Source organism: Macaca mulatta, chromosome 4 (assembly GCF_049350105.2).
Source record: "Macaca mulatta isolate MMU2019108-1 chromosome 4, T2T-MMU8v2.0, whole genome shotgun sequence".
NCBI lineage: Eukaryota > Metazoa > Chordata > Mammalia > Primates > Cercopithecidae > Macaca > Macaca mulatta.
In genome coordinates this window covers 48342873-48362649 of record NC_133409.1, presented here as the reverse complement: position 1 = coordinate 48362649, position 19777 = coordinate 48342873, and the positions used below count along the sequence as shown (strand labels likewise).

The window sequence follows — 19777 nt, the reverse complement described above, 5'->3', positions numbered from 1 at the left end:
GCTTCAGGAAGTGATTAGTCATGAGGGAAGAGCTCTCATAAATGGTATTAGTGTCCTTATAAAAGAGGCCCAAGAGAGATCCTTCCCCGCTTCCACTGTCTATGAACCAGGAAGCCATCATTCCTTGTCCTCATCAGACAAGGAATCTGTAGGTGCCTTGATCTTGGACTTCCCACCTGAGGGAACTATGAGAAATAAATCTGTTGCTGATAAGCCATCTAGTCTATGATATTTCCTTATAGCAGCCCAAATAGATTAAGACACAGGGAAGCCACCCCAAACCTAACCCAAGGTCAAGGTTGCTAAACTAAAATGAGTTTGAGAATTGGGAGAACAGTATATATGCTTTCCTACTTGAGAGCTAGCTAAATGTTTATTGGCAGAAATCAACATATCTACTTTTTGTATTTGGTAAATATTTTGGGGAGGCCTCCTAAGTGTACCAGGACTGCTGTATGTGACGAGGATTTGGAAATGATCAGGACATAATCCCTGACTTCAGTGAATGTAGAATGCCCTAGAAGAGACAGGCAAGAAACAGATAACCATGCATGTGTCTGCTAGGGCTGCCATAACAAAGCATCATATGCTCGATGATTTAAACAACAGAAATTATTATTATTATTATTATTTTTTTTTTTTTTTTGAGACGGAGTCTCGCGCTGTCACCCAGGCTGGAGTGCAGTGGCCGGATCTCAGCTCACTGCAAGCTCCGCCTCCCGGGTTCACGCCATTCTCCTGCCTCCGCCTCCCGAGTAGCTGGGACTACAGGCATCCGCCACCTCGGCCGGCTAGTTTTTTGTATTTTTTAGTAGAGACGGGGTTTCACCGTGTTAACCAGGATGGTCTCGATCTCCTGACCTCATGATCCGCCCGTCTCGGCCTCCCAAAGTGCTGGGATTACAGGCTTGAGCCACCGCGCCCGGCCCAGAAATTATTGTCTCACACTTTTGAGGGCCAGAAGTCTGAAATCAAGATGTCGGCAGGATGGGCTGTGAGGGAGAATCTATTCCATACCTTTTCTCTGGTGGTTTGCTGGCAACTTTCCGTGTTCCTTGGCTTGTAGAAGCATCACTCCCTTCTCTGCCTTCATGCTCACATGGTGTTCTCCCTGTATGTGTGTCTGTTTCCATATTTCCCCTTTTCATAAGAATACCAGTCATACCAGATTCAGGGCCTGCCCTACTCCAGGATGACCTCATCTAAACTTCACTAATTACATCTGAAATGAGCTGATTTCCAAATAAGATTGCATTCCAAAGTACTAGGGTTAGAACCTCAACATGAATTTTAGAGGGACACAATTCAATCTTTAACAATTCAGAAAGGAAATGAGAACAGTGGGGAAAAGCACGCGAGCTCACTAGAACCAGTCACCAGACCTTTGGGCATCCTTGTGGAAAAGCCACTATTTCCGTAATGGCCTCCATTCCTACCATCCCTTTCCAAAAGTCAGTTCCCTGTTCCTGCCATCTGCCCACTGTGGAAGTCAGCTGCTTGCAGAGCTAAAACCTCAAGGAACATGTGCTACTACCACCGAATGTGTATGACAGTTGTGTGAGGGGCCTGACCTTGTCCTTAACTTCCAAAGCAAAGCCCCATGGCAGAACCCAGACTACTCAAAGTGCCCAAAGACAAGTTAGAGAACTCAGCAATACATCCGCTAACCTAAAATGATCTACTTCGCTTATATTGCCAATTCAAGGATAGGAATGTGCTTGTGGACACATTTTTTCTGGAGCTGTGGGAGAAATATTGATATCGTTCGGCAGTTTTTTTCTCAGTAAAACCCACTCTCCATAGTGTTTACAGTCAGCTTGAGAAAAGAATTCCAGCTATGATACTCCTAGACAAATATTTTGGACTTAAGGATGTGAGCGATACTATCATTACAATGCATAACAGATTTCTGCGCTTCCTGGTATATTAATTTGGTGAAGGCCTGTGCCCTAGTGGCTCACTCTCATGGGTTCCCCAGCAGCCTCATCTTAAACACTACTCACACCTGCTTCTGAGTGCCATACAGGGTCTTCCTTTGGCTCTCAAATGGCTCTTTCAGTGAATCTGGTCTTGGTGGTGTCATGCATGTTCTCTCAGTCTTTGATTTATCTGGCTCTTGTGGCATGGGATGCTCCATTAACCACCTATCTTATCCTGGCTTGACCACACCCTCACTACTATGCTATGATCTCACTGGTCTGTGCCATGTTGCCCTTATTTTTATTCAAAATTTTATCACAATGTAGAAATGCAGCAATGAGCTGGGAGGAATAATGAGATCTTACCTTAGCTGCGCTTAATTGTTAATATGCCATTTTATGCCCAGCATACACAAGCATCACCTTTGGGGTTCAATTTGAGGCCTACTAGCTATATCTCTTGCACACACACAGAATATTCTTTTTTTTTTTTTTTTTTTTTTGAGACAGGGTCTTCCTCTGTCACCCAGGCTGGAGTGCATTGGCAGCATCACAGCTCACTAAAGTCTGGAACTCCTAGGCTCAAGTAATCCTCCTGCCTCAGCCTCCCAAGTAGCTAGGACATCAGGCGCACACCACCATGCCCAGCTAATTTTTTATTTTTTATTTTGTAGAGATGAAGCTTGCTATGTTGCTCAGGCAGGTCTTGAACTCCTGGCCTCAAGGAGTCCTCCCTGTATCGGCCTCCCAAAGTACTGGGATTATAGCCATGAGCCCTACTCTCAGGGTATTCTATAGTTTCTATGTTTTCTCTAACCCAGCACTAAAACATAAAAACACAAACAGAAATGCTCACACCTGGGAAAGGCTAAGAGGTCTTTGGTGAACAAATGTCACATACTCAAAGGTCTTTGGAACTACAAAATGCCCACTTGGGACAAACAACCACCATATTTCTGCACAGATGGCATCGTTAGGCTGGAAAGAGGGACTCTCACGAAGAAAGGAATCCCTTCACTAAAGCAAGGTCAGCAGGAAGCTTCACCCTCATAATTAAAAGAGAGGCAGAGTCTTTCATTTACTTCTGTGAAGGGATGAGAGAAATATTAGGTAAAGACCTTTATATAATAGGCCCTAAGCACGGTAACTTTTCAATGTTTCTATTTCTAATTGTAGCATCATTTCTATTTCCACAGAATGGTTAGCTGCAAGATTCACTCTTAAATTAAAAAGGTCCCAAAGAGGGACTAGTAAGGCAACAAAGGGGCCTTTCTCAGAAACCAGTATAGACCAACACTCACCTCTAAATTTGCTGATCACATGGCTTCTGGGGAACAAGTCTGTGGTTGATTAAAGTAAAAACAGAAATCTCTTCCCATCATCCCCAACACTACTGTCACCACCAGCAGCAACAGCAATCAGAAACATTGTCAATTTCTTCCATTTAGGGCAGAAAATGAAGGCAAATCATTTTGAGTACAGTACTTTTCATTCAGTTACTAATATGAATCCTAGCCAGTGACTAAACCTCTTCAGAGGCCCAGGTAATGCTCCTTTAAGTGGACAATTTTGTGTTAGAACTTACCAGGAAGAAGGATGTTCAGTAGCTCATTTTAGAAAACTTCTATATTTATCGCATCTACTTTGTCAATGCTATAAATGACCTCAAAGAGCTAAAACTGTGTACTTCTAAATACAGCCATTGACTTCCCCAGGGCAAAGGCAGAATGGATATATACATTCCACAAAGCAGTGTGGCTCCTAACGTGGGTGGACTTAATTTATCTAATCAATGTTACCTTAGAATCCAACAATAATTGGAAGGGGTAGAGTTTTTAATCATTTGTCATATCCTGACGTGCCTCTTTCACTATACTTCCATGTTGTTGTTTGGGCCTGACACCTCCAATACATCACAATATTTTTGAAGGCAGGGGCTGTGTGTTACTTTTCATTGTATTACTAAAACTAGCAGAGTGGCACACTGGTATTTCAGAAAGTGTTTATCAAGTAAACAAGTCAACTACTAAAAATGACCGTTCCTTCATTGCCTTTGTTCTGGTTTTAAATGTGTAATTCAGTGACACTTTCTGGAAGAACAGATTCTCTAGTAATGATTGTACTCTAATATCCGTTTCCTAAGATATATATGTGTACTAGATTTTCACCTAATGTAAATCTTCAGGACTCTGGGATAAAACAAAAAAATAAAATAAAGTAAAAACCCATTGTATAGAGTTTTCTTTGCTTCTTTTAGTTCGCCTTTGGCTTGACGTGGAAATACATAACTATTTTGACATGTCTACATGTGTCTCTGCTCATAACTGACTTTTCAATTTTATTAAGTCAGTTATCTGTTAACCAAAACAAAATGTAAAGGAATAGAGAGGGGATGAAAAAACAATATCAACCACTATTATTTTATCTAGAATATTGTTACATGTTAAAATAAATGCAATGAGAGACAATTAATGTAATCTCCCCTGGGATATGTTCTATGACCCTATTTATATTATATTATATTATATTATATTATATTATATTATATTTATCCTAAGAGGCCCTGAACAATGCACTTCCATTTAATATCTCATGAAATGTTTTAAGTCCTTCCCTTCTGGCTGAAAATATTTTCTCGGACATTAATTGAGGAGTCATAATAGGTGTTTTTCTGGTTTTTTTTTTTTTTTTGAATAAAAACCTTCAGTCTCATAAACTTAATTCTGAGAAAAGATGGAACTAATTAGGTGTGCCAAAAGAGGAAAATATTAGCACCACATATCCACAAGATTGTGTTCAAATGTAAACAAAGAACAATAAAATCATATAAAATATTATCAATATAGTGAATAATACATCCATAAAGCAAGCTGTAAAATATTTATATTTTAAGTTCTCTAGGGATGAACATATTCTACAACAGAAAAAAAAATCATTTTACTCTTACACATTTTCAGGAATACATTAATACTGTAGGAGACTGAATAACATAGGCTAGGTCTGTTTCCCAAACTTTGCTAACACATTAGAATAACCTGGGAAATCTTTGAAAAATACTGATGCCAATGGCTACCACTAGAGAGTCTTATTTAATTGATATAAAGGGAAACTTGGACATTAGAAATTGTTTAAAAAAAAAAAAAAAAACCTCCCCAAGTGATTTTTTTTCCTTTTTTTTTTTTTTTTTTTAGTTTTTAAAATTATTATTAATTAATTTTTTATTTCCATAGGTTTCTGGGGAATAGGTGGCATTTCGTTACATGAGTAAGTTCTTTAATGGTGATTTGTGAGATTTTGGTGCACCCATCACCCGACCAGTATATACTGAACCCAATTTGTAGTCTTTTATCCCTCACCCGCTTCCTACCCTTTTCCCCTAAGTCTCCAAAGTCCAACACAATAGGCAGTTTCTATGGTGTCACACCTGACAAACCACTCTGGATTCTGTCTCCCCAGTTTTCAGGGCTCTATCCCTCATGCTGCCCTCTAAGAGTCTCCAGTCTCCTCCCCTTCATCTCCACCTGCTCAGAGCCACCATTCACTGAAGGAATCTAGGCCCGTAACCCTACCTTCCTGTCCTTGTCTATTCCAACTTATCCCTCTTTCCCCCAACCAATAATTCCTCAGAAATTCTAAAATGGTAGAAGAAAAACGAAGTGATTACTTAATTAGTGTAATTTACACAACGTTGTGAGTGTTGATGTGGATCATCCTTGCAGGCTACTCAAACTGGAATTGATGGACTGTGCATTCCAGGATTTCTTTGTGCATTGGTCTCAGCGGTCTCCGAGATGCTACTATATGTGCCACCTCATTTACTCATTTTCTCTCCTTATTCACCTAAAACAGACTCTTCAACAATGAAAGCCAGCAATCTGACATCTCACTTTAATAAACATTACGTACACTGGTTATTTAAAGCATCAGTAAGCAAAAAGAACTACATGAAAAATAACCTCTCAGGCATGCATAAAAAGATATGAAATAAAGCTTGAAAATTTTATAAGAGTGAGCTTAAATTAATTATATAAGAGAATAGGCCGGGCCCTGTGGCTCAGGCCTATAATCCCAGCACTTTGGGAGGCCGAGGCGGGTAGATCACTTGAGGTCAGGAGTTCGAGACCAGCCTGGCCAACATGGTGAAACCCCATCTCTACTAAAAATACAAAAATTAGCTCGGTATAGTCGTGAGTGCCTGTAATCCCAGCTTCTCGGGAGGCTGAGACAGGACAATCGCTTGAACCTGGAGGCAGAGCTTGCAGTGAGTGGAGATAGCACCACTGCACTCCAGCCTGGGCAACAGAGCAAGACTTCGTCTCAGAAAAACAACAACAACAACAACAACAAAACAAAGAGAGAATAAACTTTAAGTGTGACCATATTATTAGCTTCTCTCCATTAGTATCTTATACAGTCTTTATAGAGGGATGCAATGTATATATTGCTTGCCTTTCAAAATAAAGAGAATAAAGACATCAGAACATTAAACTTAGTAAGCTTTAACTAACACATTTTCATACAAATGACTCCTATTATTAAAGTAAGTGAATGCTTTTTAATTTTGTTGATTAAAGCTATGGACAAATATCAGTTCCTTCTTTTTTGTGCTTTCTTTGTAAGAGTAATATTTTTAGCATTTTTCTATCCAAATAACACTAAGACAAAATAGTGAAATCAAAAGAATACTTCGAATGACAACAAAACCTCTCCCATCTCTGAAATCAAAGGAAACTACCTAGGTCAATGAGCTACACAGAGTTTTCCAAGAGCAAAGGGAAACCCTCTTCATGTAAATCCTATGGTTCAGAGGATCCATTTGGCAGTAAAAATGGAGTAGAAACACTGACATTGGAAGAATAGAAAGTACCAGCACAAGCAGGGTCAAAAACCAAGCCAGTGCCGTCAGTGGGTGGCATCAGGACCCATGCATTATATCCGTACATGCTGAAATCAACAATACTGATGGAAACTATAGAAAAGGTAAATATATTCTAAAGTCAGCATGACACCACTGGCAAGCAAACAAAACCGTACTTGAATGTAATTCAACTGTGGCTGAATTTTCTTATAAACCACTGGCGACAGGTCTGCCATTGACACTAGTGTTTAGGTTTGGCACTGAACCTCCCAAACAGCAAAGCAGGTGAAATTCTACAAATATACACTTCTAATAAATCATTCTGTCAGTTAGACAGTAACATTTACATATCATCCTTCCATTTCCTAATTGGCTAATCAGTGACAAGACCAACATTACACAGTACTGAAAGCAATAAAAAAATAAGCATGTAAACGATATCATAATGGTCCATTGTTCTGCCAAGCTTACCCCACTTAAACACACTACTTCTATTTGGACAAAGAAAGCTTTCATAATGATACCACTCTCATGAAGCCCCTAATCAAGCAAAACTAACCAACACAATATTTTGTTTAGGGGTATATACTACTAAAAAAGGAGGAGGAGATAAACACAAAATTCAGGATGGCAGCTACTTCAGGGCAGGCGGCAAAATTATAGTCTGGGAAAGTAACATGATATGGAAAACAGCAGTAGAGGTAAAATTATCTTTATAATTAACTTTAAAAACTTATGCACATATCATGCACACTATTTTATGTTGATTATTTATTCCATGCTTAACCTTTTAATAATCCCTCTCTTGCTTAGAATATGGTGTGCTCTAGGGAACACAGCATAGCAAGTTAGGCTAATGCAGAGAGAGTATCTATATTGTTAGTTAGAAACTCATTTGAAAGCTCTTTGATCTTTACAATATTTCTGGCTGAAAAGCTTATGAAGCTTTCTGCAGTAGTAGCAGCAAATAAAAAGAGCTGCTGATATTTACTACTTTTTAGTCAAAAACAAATGTGGACATTTTTGGTGGAATCAAAAAATACTATATGGTTATTATCCCAAACGGTAAGTAAAAACTGACGTTCTTTTTAAATTAAAAACTCTTCACTGAAATGTTTCCAAGATCTGAAGTTAAAGTTAAAATTATTATTTTTTATGCACTTTAGTCAATATGAAGATGCTTCTCTGATCTTTGGCAATTTCTCAAACAAAAGAATATTAGCTGATCATTTTCATCATGTAATTAGGATAGTAGCTAACCAGAGAGACTGAAATTTTCAAGAGCTAAATACAGCTGCCGAATGGTTTGCAATTTTTAGTCCAATTCAAATAAATGAGACACCCATGGGAAAAAAATGCACAGAAGATGCTAACAAAAGTCCAATTAATCCATAAGAACAACATACCCTGGAGTTGTACAACACAGAATTCTTGGATGATGGGAGGCTATTTATTTAGATAGAGAACAAGGGAGTAGAAGCAGGTTTGGGAGGTAAAACCAAGAAAAGTTTTTTAACATAAGTTTGAAAAGGAGGTGGTTAAGATACAAGAATATAGAGTTCAAGAGAGCCTGGAGCTCAAAATATAAACTTGGGGGACCGTCATCACATAGAATGTATTTAAAGCTGCCATAATGCTAGGTGAGCTCCCCAAGGTAGTGAATGTAGACTATAAGGGGAAGATGGTCTAGAACTGATTTCTCAGGAATTCAACATTGAGAGGTTAAGAAGAGGAAGAGGAACCAGTAAGGGAGGCTAAGAAGAAACAGCAAACAGCCAAAAGGGTCAGAAGGAAGCTAAGAGAGTGTCACTTCCCAGAATCCAAGTTTTAAGAAAACGTTTCAAGAAAAAGAAGGTTATTTACTAGGCTAGTCATTCCTGTGAGTTACTTAAGTAAAAAATCAGAATTAGCTACTATATGTGTTGACGCAGTGGTTACTGATGATCTTGATTAGACCTCCTTCACTGGGGCAGAGTGTGTTTCAGAGAGAATGGAGGAAGAGGAAGTGGAAACCAGAAGCGTAGACTTCTTCCAAGGAGTTTTGCTGAAAATAGAAGCAGAAAAATAGAGTGACACTAGGAGATTTAAGACAAAGACAGATTTTATTTTGTCTTGTTTTGTGTTAAGACGAGAGATGAAAGTACACTATGTTTGTGGACTTATAGAAGTGAAGCAGTTGAAATGGAAAACTGTAACACAGGAGGGAGGAGAGATACTCTGAGTAATAAAATGCTTGAGTAGGTATGAGGTTATAGATTCCAAGGTATACATGGAAGAGTTGTCCTTAGAAGCACAGACACTTCCTCTACTGCAATAGGAGAGAAAGTATAGTAGAGTTTCAGGTGGAGGTAGTTTGAGAAATTTGATGATGGGAGAATGTAGAAGCTTCTTCCGATTGCTTTTGTTGTCTTATACTGAAACAAGCAGCAAGGTCATCATGCCCTTTGCTAATATGAAGATTGTTCTCTGAGTGAAAGAGACAGCTGAGTGAGAGGATTAGAGAGGGATGCCCAAGATTTGAGGATAGAGGAAAACAGGTGAAAGAGGCACTGTGAGAATCGAAGATGAAACTGCCTAGGTAAGTGTAGTAGCTGGGTGGTCAGCACAGTACGGAGCGCTCATTGGATATTTGTGGTTATAAACATCAAGCAAGATCACAAAGGAGGCTCCTATGATTTTCTTCAGTCATTCTTAGCTTCTAGGGTACAGGCATGAGTAGGTAAGTAGCTGAGTTTAAACCAGATTATAGATATTTCAAATGAGTAAGATTGAAGGTAAACAGGATATGATGAGGGTATGCTGGGGTGTGCTTATAAGGTTGGGCCGTGCACTCTAAGCCACTAAGAAAAATAAATGAGGAAATGAGAGGGCGTAGGATTGGGAAAGGTGATAAGGTCTAAATTTTTTGCTACAGCAGAATGTCTGAGAAATTCTCCCACTACAAAGTAACAGAGCAAGCCCCACTTCAGCAAAAAGCAAGGGAGATTCTCTCTGATAGGCATTCTCCTAGGAAAAAAACACAAAACTTCACTTTCCCTTTACAATTTAAGTCTGCTGGTACAGGGCTATTCTCTTTCTATTTGTGCCTAAGGTCACTAATGGCAATTTTTAAATATCAAATTGGGTCATACAACAATGGTTTTCTGTGGTAACCAGATATTGGTTCATACATGTTGATTACAGTCAAGCTATGAGTTTAATTTGTGGTAATATATAGAAAAATTAAGTGCATAAGAAGGAAAAAATCATTTTAAAATTATAATGCTAGGTTGACTTTCAATAAAAATGTACAGTAGGAATAAGGCAATTGCAGTTGTATTACCGTATCAATGACACAGTCCTATTAACCTCTGACTTACATTTGATAGAGATCCATATCTGGATTGAAAGATATTCCTTCTTTTAAAATCATTTTTTTAAAGACAGAAGAGTCATTAAGAAACTGACGATCAATTATTAATATACACTTATCTACTGGCCATCCATATCAGCATGGCACTCTGACATTGTACCCATAAATGAAATGTCAGGGGAACTCCCGCTGTGAGCTACTAAGGCTAAGTCTATTTACAGTGACAATAACACAACACTCTTCATCTTCTCTTTTTGATTCTGCTATTTAAAACCATAATTTAAGAGCAAGAAGAGAAGCCATCTGATTGGGTGAGGTCTTTAACTTAGTCACTCTCATGCTAGATAGGCCTAAATTAGACTGCAATTTACCTTTGAAACTGACCAATGATAGAAGCATATTAAAATTTCTGAAGAGATACCTTAGCCAGCTTAAGCATATCAATTTATATTCATTCATGTTAACAGCAATGAAGGCAGGAAAAGCCCATATTCAGATTAGTACTTTCAGGTGCTAATTAACAAATAATTCTTAAGTACTCATTAAAGTAGTATCTCTGTAGGAAATATTTGGCCAGATTATTTCTCTGTAACTTTAACCAGGAAAACAGCATTAAAAAGTACCTAGGGCCAGGCGTGGTGGCCCACGCCTGTAATCCTAGCACTTTGGCAGGCCGAGGCGGGCGAATCACGAGGTCAGGAGATCGAGACCATCCTGGCTAATATGGTGAAACTCTGTCTCTACCGAAAATACAAAAAGTTACCCGGACGTGGTGGCACGCGCCTGTAGTCCCAGCTACTCGGAAGGCTGAGGCAGGAGAATCGCTTGAACCCGGGAGGCGGAGGTTGCAGTGAGCCGAGATCATGCCACTGCACTCCAGCCTGGTGACAGAGTGAGATTCCATCTCAAAAAAAAAAAAAAAAAAAAAGTATCTGTAATTAAAATCACACTAACTCAGCTCAATTTTTGACCAATAGTCTGCATTAGTGATATTTTAGTTTTATATCATTTCTACTTCATTCTTGAATTCTTTAATTTTAACTCCTCTCTTGGCTTGTTCAATTAAAATGCAGTAATAAACAGGATGAAAAAATAAGATGAGGTATATGGACAGTATGTTCTGAAAACTTACATAACTGATATTTTAATTATCTTAACTCAGGAGGATACCTTGGTTAGGTATAAAATTTTTAGAAGACATAATTTTCACCTCAAAATTCTTTAGGTGTTGCTCTGTTACTTTCTTTGACTCAGAGTCTAAATAATACATAATAAATTTAGATGACTCAAAAAATTGTAATTTTTGCTCCTTACTAGGTAATTTTCTGGAGTGCTCTTTGTGTATGTTTTATATGGTTTTTCACGCATGGCTACTTATATGATAGCTAATCATTATTTTAAACCTCAAACTTTGCCAGGATGAGTCCAGCTATATGTCATTTCTTATGTGTTTTACCTGAAAGACAATTAACCTTTCAATTCATATACCAGTCTTTTAATTATTTTTGCCTCCTGCACTAGGAATTTTCTTCAATTTTGTTTTATTATTTTTTTCTAATTACTATAGTTTATTATTCAGGAATTATCAATAATTGTTACTGAAGTTCCATTCTCTTTACCTCACGGTTTCTCTTTCATTATTTTCTTTTTCCCTTTTCTTCTAAATTCTGAAAAAATTTCTTTAGCTTGTTCTCCATCACACTGATCTGGTTTCCCACTATCAATTTTACCTTTTACTGCCCCCGTTGTAGATGTTAATTTTGCTATTGCATTTCCTTTTTTGTTTTTGCCATTGCATTTTTAGAGTCTTGCAATTAACCTCATCTCATCCACTTCCCTTTTCAACTCATCCTGTTGCCTTTTCATTTCTCAATTCTCAACTCACGGCATTCTGCTCTGTTTCACTGAGACTACACCTTTTTCAATATAATGAGGATTCTGAACAGTTTTCTAAACTTGTTTCCTATTGTAAATAATTTTCACTGCTGTTCTCTTCTTTAGAGTTTTCAGGATGATATATATTTCCTTTGTTCTACAATAATTTTCAGTGATTGCATGCAGTTGTTATTTTTTTCTGTTTGCTCAACCTGGAGCAAGGAGATAATTGTCTAATGCTAGTATTAATATTTTTCAATAGATAGGATACGGACACTTACCTAGGGGTCACTCTTTTTACTCGGGTGCTATTCTAGTCCCAGATTTATGGTTGAAAATGTTTATATGTACAATTCTAGCTCAATTTAGTACAATAGTGCTTTGTAGGCCTCCATGCAACAAACCTCAGCTCTATTGAGAAGGTATTTTCCCCTACTCAGTGACTGGTTCTCTCACTCTGAAGCAATGGAGTACATAAAATAGAAACTACAAGCCTCAGTGTACACTGCTGCTAACTCTTCCCATTAGCAACAACCCACAACACTTTATTTGTGTATGTTACATCTCCCATGATGTAATGTACTTCTGTTAGTGCTTTTACTACTTCTTCCTACCCAGTCATTTTCTAGGTTTCCTCCACCAATTTGGCAACACATTGACTGCCTCCCACATCTGCCACCTGAAATGAAAAGAAGTCTTTCTAGATGCTTATTATCTCTGAGTCAAACAGAAAAGTCTTATGACCACCACCTCAGATTTTAGACCAGCAGATATGGGGGGACATCAGTCACATAGAGGCACACCTCATTTTACTGACTCAACTCACAGAGAGTGTAGTTTTGTTTTGTTTTTAACAAATTAAAGGTTTTGTGGCAACACTGCATCAAGCAAGGGTATCAGTGCCATTTTTCCAAGAGCATATGCTTACTTCCTGTCTCTGTGTCCCATTTTGGTAATCCTTGCAATATTTCAAACTTTTTTAATATTATTATATCTGTTATGGTGATCTATGATCAGCAATCCTTGATCTTACTACTATAATTGTTTTGGGGTACCTCAAACCTCACCCATAGAAGACGGCAAGTGCGATCCATACATGTTTTGTGTGTTTTGACTGCTCTACCGACCAGCTGTTCGCCCATTTTTCTGCTTCTCTTCAGGCTTCCCTATTTCCCAAGATCCAATAATATTGAAATTGGGTCTACTAATATCCCTACAATGGCCTCTAAGTGATCAAGTGAAAAGAGGAGTTGCACATCCCTCACTTTAAAGCAAAAGCTAGAAATGATTAAGCCTGGTAAGGAAACCAGACGTGTCGAAAACCTAGACAGGCCAAAAACTAGGCCTCTTGTGCTAAACAGTTACCCAAGTTGTGAATGCAAAGGAGAAGTTATTGAAGGAAATTAGAAGTACTACTCCAGTGAACACTGAAATGATAAGAAAGAAAACAGCCTTATTGCTGATATGGAGAAAGTCTGAGTGATCTGGAGAGATGATCAAACCAGCCACAATATTCCCTCAAGCCAAAACCTAATCCAGAGCAAGGTCCTAACTCTCTTCAATCTATGAGGGCTGAGAGGGATGAGGAAACTGAAGAAGAAATGTTGGAAGCTAGCAGAAGTTGATTCATGAGGTTTAAGGAAAAAAGCTGTCTTCGTAACATAAACTGCACGGTGAAGCAGCAAGTGCTGAAGTAGAAGTTGCAGCAAGTTATACCAAAGATCCAGCTAAGATCATTGCTGAAGGTGACTGCACTAAACAACAGATTTTCAATGTAGACAAAAGGACCTTCTATTAGAAGAAGATGCCATCTAGGACTCTCACAGCTAGAAATGAGAAGTCAATGCCTGGCTTGATTTTTTGTAGGGGGAAGGATGGTTGTTTTGTTTTTTCAGAGACAGAGTCTCACTGTGTCACTCAGGCTAGAGACCAGTGGTGCAATCACAGCTCACTGCAGCCTTGAGCTCCTGGGCTGAAGCAATACTCCCACCTCAGCCTCCTGAGTACCTGGGACTACAGCCACATGCCACCACACATAGTTAATTTTTAAATTTTAAGTAGAGATAGACTCATGCTATGTTGCCCAGGCTAGTCTCAATCTCCTGGCCTCAAGCAAACCTCCCGCCTCAGACTCTCAAAATGCTGGGATTACAGCCACAAGCCACTGCACCTGGCCTGGCCTCAAAGTTTTGATGGACAAGCTTACTCTATTGTTAGAGGCTAATGAGACTGGTGACTTGAAGTTAAGGCCAATGCTCATTTACCATTTCAAAAATCTAAGGGCTCTGTTTGCAGCAGAAATTAAAAGTAGTACTTTTAATTTCCTTCAATAACTTCTCCTTTGCATTCACAACTTGTTTACTCAATATTTTAAGCCCACTACCGAGACCTACTGCTCGGAAAACAAAAAGACTTCTTTCAGAACATAACTACTCATTGACAATGCACCTAGACACCCAAGAGCTTTGATGGAGATGTAAAAGAAAATTAATGTTTTCATGCCTTCCAACACAACACTCATTCTGCAGCCCATGGATCAAGAAGTAATTCTGACTTTCAATCTTATTATTTAAGAAATATATGTTGGGCATGGTTGCTGACCCCTGTAACACTAACACTTTGAGAGGCTGAGGCAGGAGGACTGCCTGAGCCCAGGAGTTTGAGATCAGTCTGGGCAACAAAGTGAGACCCTGTCTCCACAAAAAAAAAAAAATCAAAAAATTAGCCTGGCATGGTCATGCACACCTGTAGTCCCACCTACATGAGAGGCTGAGGAAGAGGATCTCTTGAGCCCAGGAGGTCAAGGCTGCAGTGACCCATGTTCATGCCACAGCATTCCAGCATGGGTGAGAGAGATATATCCTATCTCAAAAATAAAATAAATGTATTTCTTAAGGCTTTAGCTGCCACAGGTAATGATTCCTCTGATGAATCTGGGCAAAATTAATTGAAAACTTTCTGAAAAGGATTCACCATTCTACAAGCTATTAAGAATATTTGTAATTTATGGGAGGAAGTCAAAATATCAACATTAACAGGAGTTTAGAAGAAGTCAATTCCAACCCTCATAGATGATTTTGAGGAGTTCAAGACATCAGAGGAGAAGGTTAACTGCAGATGTGGTAGAAATTACAAGAGAACTGGAATTAAAAGTGGAGTCTGAAGATGTGATTCAATTGCTGCTGCAACGTCATGATCCACTTGAACAAATCAGGTATTGCTTCTTACAGATAAGCAAAGAAAATGCTTTCTTGAAATGGAATCTACCCCTGTTGAACATACTGTGAACACTGTTGAAATGACAACAAAGGATTTAGAACACTACATACACTTAGTTGATAAAGCAGCAGCAGGATTTGAGAGGACTGACTACAATTGTGAAAGAAGTTCTATTGTGGGTAAAACGCTACCAAGCATTGCATGGTACAGAACAATCTTTCATGAAAGGACAAGTCAATCAATGCAGCAAACTTCACAGATGTCCTATTTTAAGAAATTGCCAGTCACCCCAACCTTCAGCAACCACCACCCAGATCAGTCAGCAGCCATCAACATCAAGGTAAGAGCCTCCACTAGTAAAAGACAATTACTCAATGAGGGCTCAGATGATCATTACCATATTTTAGCAATAAAGTATTTTTATATTAAGGCACGTACATTTTCTAGACATAATGGCATTGCACACTTGGTAGACTACAGTAGAGTATGAACATAACTTTTATATGTACTGGGAAACCAAAAAATTCATGTGCTTCACTTTATGGCAATATTCACTTTACTGCTGTGGTCTGAAACCAAACCCACAATCTCACCAAGGTATGCCTATATTGGAAAACAATTTCACCAGATCTGGCTTCTGTGGGACGATGCTCTCAAATCCTGAAAACAGATGGACTATAATTCTAAGTTTTTGATATTATAATGAATTTTCATACTTATCTTTTTATATATACAGTATATAAACTTTTAAAAATATACCTGTATCTATGTATAGATAGATAGATAGATAGATAGATAGATAGATAGATAGATAGATAGATAGAGATATCAAACCCAATTTCAGATGAAGAAATTAAAGCACTGAGAAGATGAGCAGATGAGTATTTGTCAAAGAAATAGCTCGAGGCAGAACTAGGCTGCAAACTCAAAAGGTTTTACTCCAGAACCTGTGCCCTGAGTCACTGAACTCTCTATCCTTTCTAAACACTAAGTTAAGCATAATTGCTTTCATAATTGTTTCATCCTAAAATGAGGAGAGTCCTCTCAACTCTTGGTTCTTGTTCCTAGTCACAAATGTGTAACAATTAGAATAATAGACAACCTTTATTAAATACAATACTTAATATGTGCCAGACATTGGCTTATGCAATTTCTATACTGCTATAGCTTGAATGTTTGATCCTTCCAAAACTCATGCTGAAATTTAATTCCCAGCACTGGCGGTGGGGCCTAATGGGAAGTGATTGAGTTATGGGGGTGGATCACTCAGGAATAGGTAAATCCCCTCTCTGGGTGGCAGTAAATGGGTTATATGTCTATTAGTTTCCACAAGAGCTGGTTGCTAAAAAGAGTGCGGCAACTCCCCTCTCTCTCTTGCTTCCTCCCTTGCCATGTGATCTCTCCATACTCTGGCTCCCCGCTGCATTTCACCATGAGTTTATGTAGTCTGAGACTTTCACCAGATGCCCCATCTTCCACCCAGCAGGATCATGAGCCAAATACATATTTTTCCTTTATAAATTACCCTGACTCAGGTATTCCTTATAGCAACACAAATGGACTAAGAAAAACACATTATCTCATTTAATCCTCACAACAATCCTATATGGTGGGTACTATTATATTCCTGTGTAACATATGAAACAAACAAACAAAATAGAAGCTTTATGACTTAGAGAAGGTAATAAACTCACCCCAAGTCAGAGAGCTCATAGATGGAAAAGCTAGGATTCAAACTAAGTGTAACTCCCATGCCCAAGTGCTAATCCCTTATATTATAAAGCCTAATATATTCATCATATCATAGGTATTAATAGATGTATAATATGCTATATATAATTCTCCAATAAATTGGTAGTATATTTTGCTAAGAAGTCTTCTTTTTTTTTTTTTTTTTCCAAGACATAGTCTCACTCTGTTGCCCAGGCTGGAGTGCAATGGCATGATATCGGCTCACTGCACCCTCTGCCTCCCAGGTTCAAGCGATTCTCCTGCTTCTGCCTCTCGATTAGTTGGGATTACAGGCACCCACCACCACCCGTGGCTAATTTTGTATTTTTAGTAGAGACAGAGTTTCACCATGTTGGCCAGGCTAGTTTCGAACTCCTAACCTCAGGTGATCCACCTGCCTCAGGCTCCCGAAGTGCTGGGATTACAGGCGTGAGCCACCACGCCTGGCACTGCTGAGAAGTTTTATGTTAAGAATTATCATTTTATATTCTACTATAAATACCTGGTGAAATAGAAATGTTCTTCCATCATATACAATTAGATGCAAATTAGCCAGCAACACTTGTGGAACACATTTGTGGAAGGAAATTTCAATCCAACGTTTCCTGTATTCACTTTGGTAGATCTGTGTGCACTGCATCGAGAGGCATGCTGACCCTCTGACTTCTGATAGGTTTAATCAATGAGTACTGGCAGGAAATTGGACAGAGAAAGAACAGGAAACATGAGGTCTTTGTTCTGTTCACACATCCCCTGAAGGAACCCTGCACACTGGATGAGCACCAAAGGTCAAAGCTCCAGGCCTGGAAGTGATACTCTCCAGTCCCCAGTTACTAACCTACATGTTTTGTGCTATATTTTGTGATCTCTAAATCTTACCCACAATTGTAAATGGTTCTTTCACTAAATTCATTCAAATTACCCACTTTGAGTGCACCAGTTCTCTTCTCTGCCAGGGCTTGGGCTGATACAGAAGTAATCTGCTTTGGCATAGAATATGCCTTAATAGTTTAGAAGAGGATATTTTCCCATTCTATAGGGGTTTTTAATGTTCATATGTCTTTTTTAAAACAGCAAAGGTATACATACGTAATTACAAAAAAAAAGACGTGTAGCATTATAGAAAATACTCTTTCCTCAGATTCCTAATGTTGAGAAGCCAACTCTTCAAATTGGACCTAGTAAATCACTCATGACTAAAGCACAATTTTAATGCAAGATGAATGGAATGCATAAGGCAGACCCCATGATTACTGCACACAGAAAGCCATTCTTGCTCTCTTCAGCCATGCTGATTCTATCCTAATTAGGGTGCTCTAGGAAACTGAAGATTTATGTCTGGCTCAAGGTTTTATGAGCCCAAACCAAATGTGCCTGATATTACTGAATTTTATAAACATCAAGCCAAAGACAGCTAGTCACTTAAATTTATGAGATATGTGGTGAAAGATTTGCAGTTAATCTACTGAACAGGAAATTGTCAGGTTTACGCACCTTGAGTGATCATTGGCATTATTTTTCTATCTATTCTATCCCATTCTATAGCAAGAATATAGAGAAATCAATACTCCAAGTATTGGATGGAGTGTAAATTGATTTAAAGTTAAGATTTTCTCTTAAAGATGTCAGTATAGCAATTTTGTCTTTAAGAATTTATCCTAAGGCCAACCCCCTTTGGGTTTCCTCCCATTGTATGGGAGCTCTGTTTTCACTGTGTTAAATCTTGGAACTGCACACTCTTCTGGTCTGTGTTTGTTACAGCTCAAGCTGAGCTTTTGCTCGCCGTCCACCACTGTTGTTTGACACCATTGCAGATCCACCGCTGACTTCCATCCCTCCAGATCCGGCAGGGTGTCCACTGTGCTCCTGATCCAGTGAGGTGCCCATTGCTGCTACGATCGGGCTAAAGGCTCACCATCGTTCCTGCATGGCTAAGTGCCTGGGTTCATCCTAATCGAGCTGAACACTAGTCTCTGGGTTCCATGGTTCTCTTCCATGACCCACAGCTTCTAATAGAGCTATAACACTCACCACATGGGCCAAAGTTCCATTCCTAAGAATCTGTGAGTCCAAGAACCCCAGGTCAGAGAACAAAAGGCTTGCCGCCATCTCGGGAGCAGCCTGCCACCATCTTGGGAGCTCTAAGAACAAAGACCCGCTGGTAACATTTGGTGGCCCATATGGGGATTCTCCAAAGCGGTGAGTAATATTGGACCACTTTCACTTGCTATTCTGTCCTATCCTTCCTTAGAATTGAAGGAAAATACCGGGCACCTGTTGGCCAGTTAAAAACAATCAGCGTAGCTGCCAGACTTAAGACTCAGGTGTGAGGCTTCTTGGGAAAAGGCTTTCTAACGACCCCCAAACCTTCTGAGTTGGGAGCATTGGTCTGCCTGGAACCAGCTTCTGCTTTCACAATTTTCCTGGGGGAAGCTGAGGACAGACTAGAGGCAGAAAGCTGTCATCCCGAACCCCCGGCATAAGCCAGTTGAGATCATGGTGCAGCCAGAAGTCTCTACTCAATGGTTGCTTATGCGTGCACCCCGGCCTTTCCTTCTGATCCATACCTCCTGGTATGGAAAGCTACAGCTTTCTTGAAAGTGTAGCCCCAAAATTCTCCGTACCTCTGAATCTACCTCCTCTGATCCCTGCTTCCTAGGTACTAATGCTTCAGACTTTCACTTTCTCTCCCAAGTATTAGAGCAGGTTCTATCTCCAAAAGGATCTAAGGAAGCTCTACACTGCATCCTCAGGCCCCTAGGCTATGAGCCCAGGGAGTCTCATCCCTGGTGCCCCTCCCAATTTAGGCATACAGCTCTCCAC

At 39.2% G+C, this 19777-nt stretch overlaps 1 protein-coding gene across 13 annotated transcripts in view; it reads right to left on the bottom strand.

Annotated features, from left to right (window-relative positions):
* The window catches only part of AIG1 (androgen induced 1), a 276425-nt gene that overhangs the window by 232109 nt on the left and 24539 nt on the right, over nt 1–19777 (bottom strand). For 7 of the 13 annotated variants that reach the window (XM_077998529.1, XM_077998530.1, XM_077998533.1 and 4 more), the window contains one exon: nt 10893–11033. In XM_077998529.1, coding sequence (XP_077854655.1) covers nt 10893–11033 — 141 coding nt within the window. 13 annotated transcript variants of the gene reach the window in all.